Raw genomic sequence first — 16,356 nt, 5'->3', positions numbered from 1 at the left:
ATTTTATTATTTATTAAAAACTCTAAACTAGGAAAAAATCATATCAAAACAAAAATGAGTTCTTGTTCACTCCAGTTGCCTAAAATATTAATTACATAAAATTTTACTAATCTAAATAACAGTCCCCTTTTAACCTGTTGAGCAATAGTATGTGTTCACGAATAACTTAGGCTTTAGGTGTATTTAATAAATACACAAAGTTCAGACATCTGTGTATGTGATTATTTCATTTTTAATGTCCTCCTGTTATCGAACGTCCCGTTAATAATTAACATTACTAATTATCTACTTCTATAAATATATATAGTCAGATATATATATACATAAATGTAAATTAGGGTTTAAATTTTCAATAAAAAAGTTAATTTTAAAAATTGAATAAATCTAAAATATATTTAAATATATTATGTAAATTTAATTCAGTACGGAGTATATAATAAAGCTTTGATTAGATGAGTATAAATAATAAAAATACTATTCGTTTAACAATTAAAATAATAAATAAATAAAACTCACAAAAAATAGCTAGAAATAAAATAAATAAAATGTTGCAGTGTGTTTTAGGTACTTCTGCACACATTATTTATTATGTCAGAAATAATGGTGATTTAACACATAGTCTGAAACTTTAATTATTATATTATCAAGTATCAAAAAATTGACTATACAATAAAATATGTTCAAAATGACTTTAAAAAGAGAAGAAAAAGTAACACAGGCTGAGAAGATATGTAAAAAGAGAATGTATTCAAACATTATTTCTGACCATAACTAATAATAATTGTTAATTAATGTTACATTATTATAAATAATAAAAAATCAATAAGATTGATAGATGACAGGCTCGTTGTTTAATAAAATAATATGGCTGGATTCAAACTGAAGAAACACTTTTTGTTTTTCCACCCCAAGTATCAATGACCTTTAGCAGCTTGTTTAGCAGCCATTATCAAAGGAGTCAGGCTAGCCAAAGGTCTGGAAAGCTTCAAAAATGGATGCTGTAAACAATGTTAAAACATAAAAAAATCTTTTAATATACAAATGAAACAGATTTTTAGATTTTAATCATAACATTTCAACATTGTTTCATCAACAAATTTTGTTTTTATTTAAAAATCCTAATAAAATTTAAAAAAAGGTTAAATGTTATCTAAAATATTTTATATGTAAAACATTTATCTTAAATACAATTATTTTTTTATCTTACATAATTGTTGCCATTTATTGAATATTATAAAGCATATGTAAAATGATTTTAATTGATAATACTTTTAAATAGTATTGTAGATTATTAACCTATTTAGTTATAGTTGGATGATGAATTTTACTGTTATATCAAGATTAACAGATAAACAATTTCAATAGGTAAATTTATTTTTGTAATAAAAAACATTTGTAGATAAGAATAAAGAAGCATATAACATATTATTTTAAATTTATACAAACACAATTTAACCTAAATATATTTTTTAGGAAAATTTCAAAAACAGACCTCAGACAAAATAAATTAACTTACTTTTAAAAGTTCAGAGGCTGATGCACGATCTTTAACCTCTACTTCAAGGCACTGATCCAAAAAGTCTTGAAAAATAGGAGATAATTTTTCTTTCTCTTTGATCTCTGGTTTTCCATTAGTTGCAATCAAATATAATGCCTAAACAAATTCTTGTTATTACACATGTTATATAATTACAATATAAATTATTATTTACTCTTAAGGGATTTTCATTCAAGTATGGCGGTTCCCCTTCAATCATTTCAATAGCCATTATACCTAATGACCATATGTCAACTTTGGGACCATACTGTTTACGCGTAACTACTTCTGGAGCCATCCAATATGGTGTACCAACCATTGTAGTACGTTTGGACTGCTCAGGTGAAATTTGAGCACAAAATCCAAAGTCAGCTAAATAATTTAAAACATATTTTATAAAAACATAGAATAATTATGGCTTTGTTAAGTGTAAAACTTTATTAAAAACAATAATTAGTAACCAGGATGTAAAATAAATAAATTAAAAAACTATTATTTAACTGCTATTTATATACTTGGTTAATGAAAATAATGATGGCCTATGAAAGTTAAAAATTACAAAAGTTACAAAATGATAAAGGATCATAATATGATCATAATACAATAATAATATATATGTTATATACATTTTATTCTTATAATAATATGGTTCTTAAATAATTATTTGAAGTAGTTATTTTTGGTCTGAAGTTTTAAATCATACTGATTCTTGGTAATTGTAAGCGAAATAGGGAAATGTTAAGTAAAAATTTCAAAATCTATAACTAAATACTTAAAACTAGAGGAAAATACTGGTATTATATTTCTTAGCACTAAAGCTTAAAAAATATAATGAATATAGAAATTAGAATTTTTTTACATAAAAAGGACAAAAGCATCTTCAATATTTTCTATCTTGCTATACAAGCAATATTATACCTCTTATACCTAATACAAAAAAAATTATTTTTAGTAAAATTTAAATTATACATATAACAAAATACTACTATGAATAATATGAATTTCAAAAATATGCACATTATTTTTTATAAACTTAAAATTAGATATATTTATTCTAATTATTTTAGTTAACAACATATTTTAAAAATACTTACTAAGTTTAACACTACCATCTAATCCAAGTAAAATGTTATCAGACTTTATGTCTCTATGTATAACTTGATTGAAGTGTAAAAACTGAAGGGCTTGAAGTACTTCTCGACATACAGAAGCTATTTGACCTTCATCCATACAAGTTTCTGTAACAACATCTGTTAAACTACCTCCCGGTAAATACTCCATTACAACCTAAAAATAATGTGAAAATTAAAAATATTTTAAATATTATTTATTAAATTGTTATAAATAAATACCCAAAGTTCATCTTGTACTAAGTAACTATCTAAATAGTTCACAACATTTGCATGTTTATTTTCTCGCATGACTAGTATTTCATTAATAATAAGCTCTTTCTTTGGCTGTTGACCTAAATTCATTTGTTTTATAGCCACTTCCATTCCTGTGGATGTTTCAATAGCTGTATACACTGTTCCAGATGCTCTATAATAGCAAAAATATTTAAATGAAATTATTAATATATATAAAATATATCAATTTTAAACACTTACCCTTGACCAATTTTTTCCATTTTGGTATATTTTCTGTTTGGATCACCAACTGTTACTATAGTCTTAAGTTGTTCTAATATCTCATTATCTGCAACTTTTTTACGGGTAGTAGCAGTTGTATTGTTTTTATTTTTATCCAATATTGGAATGGTTCCATTAGTTTGACTAGGCCGGTGAAGTGGAACTGGTGAGACTACTTTAGGTTCTTCTTGGGTGATAGACCTAGGTTCATCTTCTTCTATTGGTTTGGTATATACAGATTTTGTACGTTCTGGACGTACAGATACTGGAGGTGGAGGAGATGTTTGTTCATCTGTTGTAGGAGTGGTTGTCAGTGAGGGACTAGTGCTACCTGTTGATGAAGATGGTTGGCTACTACTGACACCCGAATATGATGAACTGCCCCCACTATGTGCACTACGCTCTAATACTTCTGGAGTTTGAGAACTGGTTTGTACTAGATCAGTTGAATAAAATAACAAATTAATTTCATTTATTAATATAATATTAAATTAAATTACCAATATTTGAAGCTGTGGTCATATACTTGGAAGTCTTTGATTGTTTACTGGAATTATCAAACCAATTAAGAACATCTAAAACTGCTTGAGGATTCTTTTTTTGTTCTTGTTTGCTTATATTAGACGTTATTAAAAGTCGAGCCCATGCTTCTGGCATACCCTGCATTAATAAGATTAATTCAAAAGAAATAAATATCATTAAAAAAACTAAGTGTATAAATAAAAAGTAATAAAAAAAACAAAAACAAATATATATATTATTTCTAATCTGATATACAGTAATGTACCAATAAGGTATATATAAAAATATAATGCATATCAATACAATATATATTTATAATGAGAATCCACATAGTATATTTAAAATAGAATATTTAGTTAAATTTTAATTTAGGGTTTTGTACGGACTATAAATATTTAATGTTTATACTCCAAATATTTTATTAACTAAAATTTTGAACATACAAAAATAAAATAAAAGTGTAGTTTAAATTATAATTTATAATGTTCTTTCACTATGCAAAAAATAATAAATATAACAATATTTTACAATTTGTTCACAAGCAATGTAATAATATGCTGCAAACTACAAGAAAATTAAACACATTTTATGTCTACAATATTTTACAACTACTCACAAAGCTGTTGGTGTTACTCACTTTATATGGCAGCTTGAAACAAGAAAAAATAAACACAAAATTCTAAGAGACATTTGTCTATCAAACTGATATTAATATAGTAATTTAATTTAATGCATGCAGCAAATTAATTTCCTTATAGCAAATATTTATAATATATTATGTAAATAATCCTAAGCATTAATAAAATATATGAAATATGTTATGAGCAATCTAGGTTAAATAATAAGTACCTATACCTAAAGTTATGCTTTATAAAAAAAAAAAACGTTTTAAATTTATAGTTAATTTTGAATTATTATTTTAAGATTTGATTTTCATTGTCAATAAAATATGACAATGAAAAAAAACAGAATGTTATTTAAATCTAAGACATTTTGAATAAAAATATTGTTATAAAAAAATAATCAACATATTTCTCATGCAAATGTGAATTATTATTTACTATATAGGATTAAAAAAGTAGATTAAGTGCTGATGAAGTATTTAGTAGTGTAAAAAAAATATTTCTTTAATTTTCAAGAATTTTTTGTTATTTAATAATGAAATATACAATAGATAATAATTTAAAAATATATTTTTATACTTATTCATTGGAAATAATGTTGAACCCAGTAAAATACCTGTTTTTTTTTTTAATGATTAATTAATAACAAACAATTATTGATTTTTTTGATATTTTGGAACAATACATATAATTGTTTTCAGCATGTTTTATCTTATTATAAATGACATATAATATATTTTTATGTCTTATTATATCAATACTTATAATTTTAATATTTTTATGTTATAATAATAAAAAAAGACACATTTTACATGAATATTTAAAATCATATAAAATAATTTTCTATACTTTAATTGCAATAATGATCCAACTATCAATCAATTTAAAAAAATAAACATCTACTTGCCAATATACTTAATATGATATTTTAACTTGAATTGCACTTTAAAATGGGACTATACTTAATATTGATTCTAGGCACAACTTTATACAAAGGGTCTATATTCAAATTATTTATTCAGAAAATAATAAAAATGGAACAAGTACAACCTTAATATTTCGGATAGTATTAATTTTAATCATTTTTCAGTATTCACACACAAAATAATAGTTCATGATTATTAAACTGTCAGTGAAATTTTTTTATACCTATAAACTAGTGCTCAAAGTCTATTATACTATACAATATATACTATATTTTACATAATACTATGAAATTATAATTGACTTTATTTTTTTGCCTTCTCTCCAAACAATATTGGGTTGGTCATCTTTATCCTTCACCTTTGCACGGTCCTATATCTAGGCCCGTATTTAAGGGGTGGCACGGGTAAGCACATGCCCAGAGACGTCAAATCTCAGAGGCGACAAAATATTTTAGCAAAATTTAATTTAAAAATTATGTACCTAATGAAAAAAAAAATAAAAAATAAAACAATAAAAAAAAGAAAATAGTATATTTTATTATGTTATAATTTGTAAATTAAAAAAAATTGTATTTTTTATTATATTATAATTTGTTAGTTAAAAAAAGTATTAAATGATTTTCATGTATAAGTTGTATTTTAATATTAAAGAATCTCGATTACGGACAAAACAATAAGTGTTATATTATTATTATTTATTTTGGGGGAGGGCATAAATTATATGCCCAGGGGCGCTAAATTTTTAAATACGGGCTTGCTTATTTCTCATTTCTACTCCCTGCACTCCAGGTACAACCGATTTTATCCAACAATATCTTTTTCTCCTCTTTCCAATTGAATTGATTGTCAAGACACCAATTACTGATGTAATCTCATCTGTCTTAATAACATGCCCGAATCATCCAAACCTACTTCTTCTTATTTCTACAGAACTGGTGTTATTCTTACATCTCATTTAAATGTATTAATTCCTTATACCCTATCTACCTTCTATCATTTTAATATAATCTCCACAACATTCATCTTCTATTCTGTTTTCTTGTCCACTGTTCAATATTCCAGTCCTTACAAAATTTGGAGCCTCACAACTATCTGGTAAAATGAATAATATTATAAATTATATTAAATATTTTAACTAAAATGTAGTTATTCAAATTTTTAAACCGAAAGAAATTAATGTATGTTTTTTCAATTAGACTACATAGCAAAGCATATTTTAGCAAATGTAAAATGTGCAAATTAAACTATATTTTAGCTTATTTTTATATCCATATGACTAATTAATAAGAATATTCTTAAGTATTAATACTTACAGTGAACTCGCCAGTATGTGCATCAAAGCCTACATGCATAGTATGTTCAAAATTAGTTGGATAAGATATTTCTGGTTTATCTTCACACCCAGTACCCCGCGTTTTCAGTCTACCAGTCATTCGACTTTTTGATGTTTTCTTTTTGTGATCTGAATCAGGTTCTTTTGGTAGAGGCCGCATAATATCCAAATTTGATACAGAATCTCCACGAGCAACTCTAAAACTGATTTATACTATAAAATAACTAATTAAAAATTAATCACTTAATATAACCATTACCTATTACTCGTGAGACGGACTGGAGGAGCTGGGGGCTTGTCCTCATCATCAGACATTTTAATGAGTTAGAAAAAAAATACTAACTGATTGACATTAAAACATTCTAAAACAATAGAGAAATAATTTACGTTTGCGGAAAACACATCATTAGTATCCACTGATCATTATTTTGTGTATATAAATATATATATACATACATTGTTTTTGACTCCACCTAAATAAACATTGACTATTTTTAGATTACCTTAAACATGAGTGTTCTTGGGCCCATAGGTGCGTAAAAATGTTAAATAATCGTTAAATGGGACATAATCATTTTGGCTGTGATATAATTATACACTTAAAACTAATTAATTTAACCATAAATTAAAATATAAAACAAGTTATTATCTAGTTAAAATGAATAGGAAGCAATAAAAAAAATGAACTAAATATCACATCCTGTAAAAGACTGCTGAATGCAGATCAGTGATCCTAATTTCCAAGATTCATTATCGCAAAAAATCATATCATACCAAACCATGTTTGGTTGGTTAAACTGAATTTAAGATATGCCCAAAGACTTCGTAAATAACGCGGCAAATTTATTCATTTTTTTTTTTTTTTAATTTACTCACTTTATAAAGATATAGAATATATACTATAAATCATTTATATTTTTAAAATATTTTCAATTAAACTTGATAAAATTAATTATAATATCAACGCGAATAAATTATGTATTTTGATTTTAATTATATTTAAATCTTTTTAAAACATAGTATATTTATATTTGACCGTGTTGATAAATTTGAAGGCTTGAAAATATGTATAATGTAAGGATAAATTGAGATTTAATGTAGAACGGTGAAAAAATGATTGCTATACATACTATATAAAAATATATTTTTTTCTTTTCTATGAATGGTAAATATTCAATTATAGGTAGGTAGTTAATTTATTTTGATAATAAATCAGACATTCTATATAATAGAATAATTTTGTCATGTGTTCTTAAAGTTGTTATATAAGAAATTTAATATTAAATTAATAAAATATAAGATAATATAATATAATAAAAATATTATATTATAATAATAATAATACTAATATTAAATAAAAACGATATATAAATATATATGTATAGCATAAACATGTTTATTAAATAAATTAATTAATATGTTCAATATCTATAACTATATTATAATATTATGTGTCTTTTAAGTTATCTTTTTTTAATTTAGTTATGTACTGGGTAAATAATTCATACAATTCTTCAATTTTTTTTTTCATCTTCTTTCCTATTTAATAAAACATAAGTTAACCATAAATAACAAAAATTCACTAAAAAATATGTAATAAGTTGGTGAGATAAGTACCTACCTAGGTACTAATTTAAATTACAAATCAATTGCAATAATGCTGTATTGAGCATTAATTTAATTTTAATTTAGCAGCAATAATAAATTACCATTCTTGAAAAATAATTATGAATTAGAACTAGTAATTTAATTAAAGTAGGTATTGAAAAAAAAAATTATTTATCATCAATGTGTATGAAAATAATATTTGCCATATTTTGAAGTTTGAACTTTTAATGGATTACATAAAATGTTATAGTTTACTTTTATTTAATACTAATATAATTGGTAAAATTGGTTTAGAGTAAAATGTACCATTATTTTAATTATGAATGATATTAATGAAACTATTTAGAAGGTTTTAACAGCCTTAATTAAGTATAATTACTTTTTTATTGTAAATTTTTGTTTTTCTGATTGCAATTTTTCCTTAAGTATTGACAATTCACTTTTATGATTTATATTCATTTGATGTATTTCCATTTTAAAAAGTTGTAACTGTTGATCTTTCTTTGTGAGATAAATATTAAGAGTATCTATATCTTTTGAAAATGCATCAAAACATGCTTGAGTATTTGAATTTTGAATTTCTTTGTCAGATAGGTGTTTTTGATAAGCCTTTACTAATTCATCTTTAGTTAATATTAAACTATTTTCAAGTTCTCTCATTTTCTTATTATCTTCTACAGACTGTGTTTCAGCTTTGGCTAATTTAATTTCTAAATCCGTATTTTCTTTTTGTAATGTTTTTGTCTGCATATTCAATAAGACTAACTCTTTTGTCTGCAATATTTAATCAATATATACAATTTAACATAAATTAAATATAATTATAATTGTATAGAACCTGTTTTTCAAAATCATCTATTTTTTCTTGCTCCATTAATATTTTCATATTTATGTCATTGTGAATTTTGTTTGACATATAATGACGAGTTGTATGTATAAGAAGTAATTTTTTAATATCCGTTAAATAATCTATAACGAGAAAGTTTACAGATAAGATAATTTTTAAACTAATAAAATTAATAATGATTATTACCAGTATATTTCTTTAATTCAATTTCCATTAAAGCTTTCAAGTTTTTAAGTAAGAATTTAAATGTATTAATTTCTTTATTAATTTTTGGTAGAGTTTCTAATAATATTTGATGGTTGATTATTTTATTTACGTTTGTATTACTATTATTAATTTTTATTTTTCTGATAATATAAGTCAACTTTTCTAAATCCTGTAAAATATAAATATGTTAAATTTATATAAGGTCATGTGATTTTATAACATTTAAAAACCTCTAAAGAATTTATATTTTTTAAGTCAGAACTAGGTAATTCAAAACTTATTTCTTTTATAAGTGAATTTAAACTTTGTTTTTTAAACGACAATTCTGATTTCATCTTTTCTATTTGATTTATAACTATTGTATTAGATTCTTTTTCCTTTAAACAATATTTTTTCATCTCTTCAATTTCTTGTTTTTGTTGCTGATTTTCTACTTGAAGAAGATGTAGTTCTGATTTTAATTCACTATAAACATTTCATAACTTTATACATTTTAGACATTTGAAATAACTATATTTAAATAATTATACTGCATGATTTTAAATATTTTATTAAATAAATAGAAGTTTTACTTAATTCTGTGGTGATATTGATTATTAAGGGAATTCAACTGTGTTTGGTAGTTTTTAGTAACTGAGGTTACTTGTTCAACAACTTTTAAGTTTCTACACCGATTTTCTTCTTGATTAATTAAACGCAATTTCTTTTCTTCTAATATTTTATCTGTAAATATTATTCATAATAATAAGAAATAGATTAAGTGTGAGTATTTTTAATAAAATGTTGATTACAAAAAATTAAAAATACAAATATGAGATATACATTACATTATACAAGCATGCTGTAACTAATATATTTTTATAATTAACATTTATAATTTTAACACAGGTATATTATACTTTAGAGAGATTACGTTTGGAATTTAATGCAATACATTTCTTATAAGTTTATTATTTTTTTAGAAAAACATTACTGACGTAAAATAAATATTGTATTGTTTGTTATTATAAGTTATACGAGTAATTTCCTGAATTTTCAATATTTCAGGTAACATTAATATGACAAACCCTAATAAATTTCAATATTTTCATAGTAATTGATTAACTATTAGTACTTGTATACCTACCAATTATTTAAATATAAATAATATAATATATGTAAAAAAACAATGAATTGTTCTATTTGTTCTTCATAAAGACTTATGTATTAAAATATTGATTCATCAGAAATAGTTATATATTGAAATTTAATTTAATTTAAATTAATTGAGTTTAATACATTTTGTTTGGGTTTTATTTAAATTAAATTTGTAATTGCTCTCATAATGTTTAATTTTTTAACTAACATTGTTTGACTGATAACCAATATAAAACATAAATCTCATAAACAATATTATTCTGTTGACAATTATTGTATTGTACTATTGTACACTTATAGTTATTTTTCAATTAATGATGCTTATAAACTTAAACAGATAAAATGACTTCAAAGATTTATAAGAAATTAAAAAACGCAAGAAGTTATAAATATATCTATAAATAAAATAAAATAGTTTTTATTTACGTTAGAGCCTCCTATCTAAATCAATATTGGATTAAGAATAATATTTATTAATTTATTAAATTAACTTACCTATTAAATTAGTTATTTCCATTGATACAGAGTTACCTTGAATGTTTAGTACTGTAAGAATTTCATTTTTTTTTAAAGATTTCAATAAAAAAGTTGCTCCTGTTTCTCCTATACAATTCCAACTTAAATCTAAAATGTATTTATTTAATATATTTGTATAGTTTATGTAATTTATTAAAAATTTAAACAGTATGGTTCAATCTAAATATTAAATGTCTAATTAGAGATAATTTACCAATATCTTTTAAACATTTATTAACGTTTAACATTTCTGCTAAATAAAATCCACATTTTTGACACAAATTATTATTTGCCAAATTTAAAGTTTTTAAAACTGTATTCGACATTAAACTATTACAAAACTGAGAAAATGTATTTATTGAACCTCCAAGGTCATTCCAATCTAACCTAAGCCTAAGAAAATTAATACCATGTGCTTTTTACAATTTTTAATTAATTTAGCATGGTTACAATTAAAACATACTCAGTAATACAAGAATTATTTAATAATATATTAGAAATATAAGTTGTGAAATTATTTCCAATATGATTGCCTTTCAAATTTAACTGTGATAAGTTTTTCAATTGGTATACAACATCTAAAAATAATTTCAAACTCTTGGTCGTAAGTAAACAATCAGATAAATTCCAAATTTTTATTGTGGGTACAAGTTTTAAAGTTTCAGCTATTAATGAACAAGAAGTTTCAGTTATTTCAATACTTTTCAAATCTAATTCATCATACAAACTGAAAAAAAAAAGTTGAACATTAGTAAAGAATTGGTTATTTTTTTATCTCATACATTTATTATATACTTTTATTTTAATTACCTTGCATAATACAAACGGGATAAAATAATTTCATCAATTGATTTTTTGTTTTTGAAACATAATTTTCGATAAATATTACACATTTCTGCACACATAATATACTAATGTTTTTTAACTTGCATTAAATTTCACAAATATTTGAATGTTTTATCAATAAGCTTGGTATATGTTAAATAAATATTACATATTTTAGTTACATTATAATCCACTATCATAAGAATGAAACAATTAATGAAAATATTATAGTTTAAAAATATAATTTAAGTAATAAAGTGTACATTTATAACCATCTTTGATAAAGTTATCAGTTTTTTATGTATTGGATAATATCCATAGACCTTATATTACGAGTAGTCTAAATAATCATCACAATTATATGTCCTTTATTATCTGTCAATAATTTAATATAAAATATGTAAAAATTTAACCAAAAAGGAAATATATGCCATAAAATATACTTTTAGTTAATAATTAATTAATATTAAAATCAATATTTTCATAGAAAAATGGCTTCTGAGAAATAATTAATGATTTAAATGATTTTAAACAATTAAATATTTAACATCTGTCTTACCACAGGAGGTAATATTTTTAGCCTGATTAAACAGCTGAGATAAATGGACTATAATTAATTATTAATATCAAGAGTAACTCTCAAACTTAGTAAGAGTAATAAAATCTTAAAACAATTTTATATAAAATACAATATTTATTATATAATAAAATTAGAGCTTATAATTCTGTAATAATAATTAATTATTTACAATTATTCACTCATTAAAAAGTCAATATTTATAATTCTGAAGTCTCTGTAGTGATCCATAAAACACACATAAACTCTTATATTACTAACATACTATTGTCACGGTGTTGAAAGTGACTGCTTTGAGTGTGACTTTTTGAAAGTTATGTATTACTTAATTAATTATCAAATAAAGAATTTAATATAATATGTTAGATTGGCGTAAATAAATATATTCAAAAAAATCATTCAAATTCAATACAGGTAAATACACTTAAAAAACTATTCAGTATTTTTCTCAGTATATGCTCCTAAATTACCAAATAATTCTGCTGGCACTTCTTTTTTAGCAGGTAAATCGTCATCATTTTCTTCATTTTCTTTATCACCATCTTCTTCTAAATCATCATCACTAAAGTGAATTTCATCAGGATTTTGTACTTTTTCCATTGGTAAACGATCTTGTTCACTGCCCAAAACGAATTTGATGGGTTCCAATGGTTTTTCTTTGTTTTCTAATGCTTTTTCTTCTAATAATTTCATTCCACTTTTTTCAGGTTCTACTGAAATAGCAGACATCATTTGAGCAGACATCATATTAACTTGAATATTATACATTGCTTGAACACTTCTTTTAATTCTCAACATTTCTCTAAGAGTATCTTCATTACCATGAGCTACTTCAAAGGATGTCCATGTTTGCCAAAATTCTTCAGTTATTCTAGGATCACATATTTGACTACAGTGAGAATATATTGCTCGAGCTCGATCAATTTCACCTAATTTTGTTTCAAGTTCTGCAAATCTTAGATACATAGTACGAGCATTATTATTAGTTAAAACTTCTAATGCTTTCATGTAAATTTCTCTGGTCTTTGGTATACCAGATATCTCAGCTGCTTTTTTAATATAAATGTTGAACATTTCGAATTTTTCTTCTGGTAAAACAGCTTCAGTAGCTCTTTCATAGACAGCCATTGCTCGTCTACCTAAACCATGTTTTTCTTCAAGCTTAGCATATAATAAATAAATACATTTAGCGAATTGTGGAGGACAACCTTCAAGACATTCCTCAAAAAGATCACGGGCGCGTTCAAGTTTTGAACCACCATATCGATCTAAAAATTTTGTTAAGTATGTATTCCAAATATCAAAAACGTTTGGCCATTTAAATAAAGCTACACCTTTTTCATAAGCTTTAAACATTTCTTCAAAATAGTTATTTTCTTCTAAAAATAGTCCATAATTTATAATAGTTTGCGGAGTTGCAATTCGTAAATCTATAACTCGATCGTAACAGGCCATTGTTGACTTGACTGTGCCAAAACTCTCTTCCATATCCAAATATAAGGACCATAATTTTAACGATTTATGTAATCGTATTTGAACTGTTTCTGTATCATCATGATAAGCTATTTTTCTTGAAGGTATAGCAGTGGCTTGTCGCATTAATCTCATTGCTTCATTAAAGTTATCGTGTCTCAATTCCATTTCTACCCATTCACACCAAACACTAGCTAAATGTTCAACTTTAGTATATGAAACTAAAACAGCTTTTTTAAACACCAAACGTGCTTCTTCAAGTTGTTTAGCTTTTTCATAAAACTTAGCAAATTCAACCCAAAGTGTATGTAACCTACCAACAGCTTTTTGAGGGTCAACTGTCTCTACAGCTTCAGTAAATGTATTAATTATCTGAACATCATTTCCTTCATAAAGCTGTACACGTTTTAACCATTCTTTAACATTGTGAGGATTTTGTCTTAAAAGTACCGAATTCAAAAGTAATAATCTTCTTTCAATTAAATTTTCCAACCTAGCCATCCGTAAATCAATCTCACAATCATCTTTATCAGTACTGTTGGGATTAGCATGAACAATTTCCATTCGTTTTTGTAAACTTAATTCTTCAAATTGTGCATAAGCATCATACACTTGGGTAAAATCTCTGACGGTTGTAACTGTTTGAATAGCTTCTTCATAGATATCTCTAGCTCTTTCAAATAATCCACTACGAATATAATAATCAGCTAATGAGTTCCATAAATGACCAAGTTGATCTGTGTAACGTCTTAAACCACTACGTATTATAGCATCAACATTTAATGAAATAATTTCCAAAGGATTTTTTGATATTAAATTGCATAGCTCATTCCAAAGTTGATGTTTAGATTTTCCATGTTTTGATACAAAACTGTCATTGTTTACTATTTCAGATAAACGTACTGCAGCTTCATCAAGTCGTCCAGATGAAGTCAAGTACTCAATATAATCTTCAGAATCTTCAGGAAATAATTTTAAATATCTCCTGTATACTTTTACAGCAACATCAGGGTCATGATTTTCTTTAATAAAATTCAAATATAATGGCCATATACGAACATGTTGAGTAATTGGTAGAGCTCTGAGTGCTCTATCAAAAAGACGCCTAGCAATAGTAAGTTTAGGTTGTTTTAGCATAAATGTACAAAATTCAATCCAGATTCGAGGCATCTTATTCATGTATACCAATGCTCGTTCGTAAACATTGTTTACCTCTTCATAATCAGGATCCTCCATTTTTTTTAAATATTTACGACGTATTTTTAAGTAACAATGCCAGAGTTTATAACTACCAGGAAGTTGTTTTAATGCTCGTTCATAAAGAACACAGACTTTTTTAAACGGTCCTTGTTTGTAATTATCTATGTAACGCATCCAACATTTGACTGAATTAGGATTCCTTAAAATATCTTGTTCAAATTCTACATCTCTCTTGTTAAGGTGGTAGGTTTGAAAGATTTCTGTTCTCACAGTATTAACATCTTGAACCATATTGTTATCAAGTGCCATTTTGGTATAATCTATAAATATATAAAGAACAATTAATAATGAATTTATCATATTTACATTTCTAACTGTAAATTCAATACACTACACAAGAAAAAAACAGCTAAACAAATTAAAATAGCAAATTATCAAAGTCATCAGTTCAAAATTTGATTTATGGGAAGTCCTATTTTTCTAAATTCAATGCTTAAATAAATACTAAACTATACTCCAACAACTGAACTACACCTATGATGTAAAATTATCATAACACATGTTTGAAAATCTTTAATTATGATTAAATAATATAAATATTAATTAAAAAAGTATTGATTACAAAGCCCTAAATTCAAGAAAAATTAAATTTATAAAAGTTGATGTAAGTACCAGGCAACTGACCACAAAGAATATAACGAGAATATTTGATTTTCCAACACGTTTTTAATAAAATAAGATAAATTAAGAAATTTTTTTAGAAAACGATATTTAAAAATGAATATACATAAAAATTAAAACTATTTTTTTAAAATCAACCAAGTATACAATCATTTACAGTATCATCATTATTCAAATTGAATTCCCAACTCGATCGGTGGAAGTGAATCCCACTAATATAACTTAACTTCCGAGTTCTAATAATAATAATATTATTTATATAAGATTCGTACCAATTTACTGTGCCGCTACAGTTTCCAATTAACAACTGTATTAATTTTTTAACTTCAAAAAAATGTTCGTAATACTACAGTTGATAACGTTTGATTTTGGTGGTAATTGATAAAGTTGTTAAGGTTTATGTTAGAAATAAAACCACGATGTAGATTATCTATATCGTGAATAAAATAAATCTTGTTTATAACATCAATACCAAACTGTAATCTTGCTGCGGTACACACATAACGAGCGCTTCCCCGCAGTAAGGCATTTGGCTGGCTTATCATAAAAGAACGTTATCATAGTTATATAAATTCTTTATATTTGATGAATATAAATTATATAATGTCCTAATGTATATGGTAGGTAGGTAGTAGAGCAAATGAATAGTTGTAATGGAGACTTGAGTTATTAAATATAATTACTTTATTACATATTAATTACTAGAAAAATGTAGT

The 16,356-nt window shown here is 24.3% G+C and overlaps 3 protein-coding genes across 6 annotated transcripts; all 3 read right to left on the bottom strand.

The window, feature by feature from the left end:
* Positions 1–720: 720 nt before the first annotated feature.
* Positions 721–7,293, bottom strand: LOC112694183 (serine/threonine-protein kinase PAK 2). Of its 4 annotated transcripts, none has more exons than XM_025569575.1 (11): positions 7,026–7,293; positions 6,829–6,931; positions 6,550–6,772; positions 4,325–4,336; positions 3,666–3,825; positions 3,145–3,601; positions 2,890–3,076; positions 2,632–2,824; positions 1,713–1,909; positions 1,517–1,654; positions 721–998 (listed from the first exon to the last, which is right to left on the bottom strand). In XM_025569575.1, exons 2-11 carry the CDS (start codon positions 6,882–6,884, stop codon positions 915–917), a joined length of 1,707 nt encoding a protein of 568 aa, XP_025425360.1. In that variant the 5' UTR covers positions 6,885–6,931; positions 7,026–7,293; the 3' UTR covers positions 721–914. The 4 variants fall into 4 exon arrangements, with proteins under 4 accessions (XP_025425360.1, XP_025425358.1, XP_025425361.1 ...); XM_025569573.1 differs by having other exon boundaries at positions 7,073–7,293; XM_025569576.1 differs by lacking the exon at positions 4,325–4,336 and having other exon boundaries at positions 7,073–7,291.
* Positions 7,294–8,552: 1,259 nt separating this feature from the next.
* LOC112694163 (leucine-rich repeat-containing protein 45-like) lies at positions 8,553–11,777 on the bottom strand. Its single transcript, XM_025569554.1, has 10 exons — positions 11,695–11,777; positions 11,348–11,611; positions 11,099–11,277; positions 10,864–10,992; positions 9,804–9,954; positions 9,462–9,696; positions 9,352–9,400; positions 9,211–9,282; positions 9,016–9,146; positions 8,553–8,951 (listed from the first exon to the last, which is right to left on the bottom strand). The coding sequence occupies exons 1-10, from the start codon at positions 11,775–11,777 to the stop codon at positions 8,553–8,555; spliced, it is 1,692 nt and encodes a 563-aa protein (XP_025425339.1).
* An 871-nt stretch (positions 11,778–12,648) lies between these two features.
* LOC112694161 (pre-mRNA-splicing factor SYF1) lies at positions 12,649–16,145 on the bottom strand. Its single transcript, XM_025569553.1, has 2 exons — positions 15,913–16,145; positions 12,649–15,279 (listed from the first exon to the last, which is right to left on the bottom strand). Exon 2 carries the CDS (start codon positions 15,266–15,268, stop codon positions 12,719–12,721), a length of 2,550 nt encoding a protein of 849 aa, XP_025425338.1. The 5' UTR covers positions 15,269–15,279; positions 15,913–16,145; the 3' UTR covers positions 12,649–12,718.
* Positions 16,146–16,356: the final 211 nt, after the last annotated feature.

Source organism: Sipha flava, unplaced genomic scaffold (genome assembly GCF_003268045.1).
Source record: "Sipha flava isolate LNK unplaced genomic scaffold, YSA_version1 124_pilon_pilon, whole genome shotgun sequence".
Classification (NCBI taxonomy): Eukaryota; Metazoa; Arthropoda; class Insecta; order Hemiptera; family Aphididae; genus Sipha; species Sipha flava.
The sequence above is the reverse complement of the archived record's forward strand: the minus strand, read 5'-3'. Positions and strand labels throughout refer to the sequence as shown.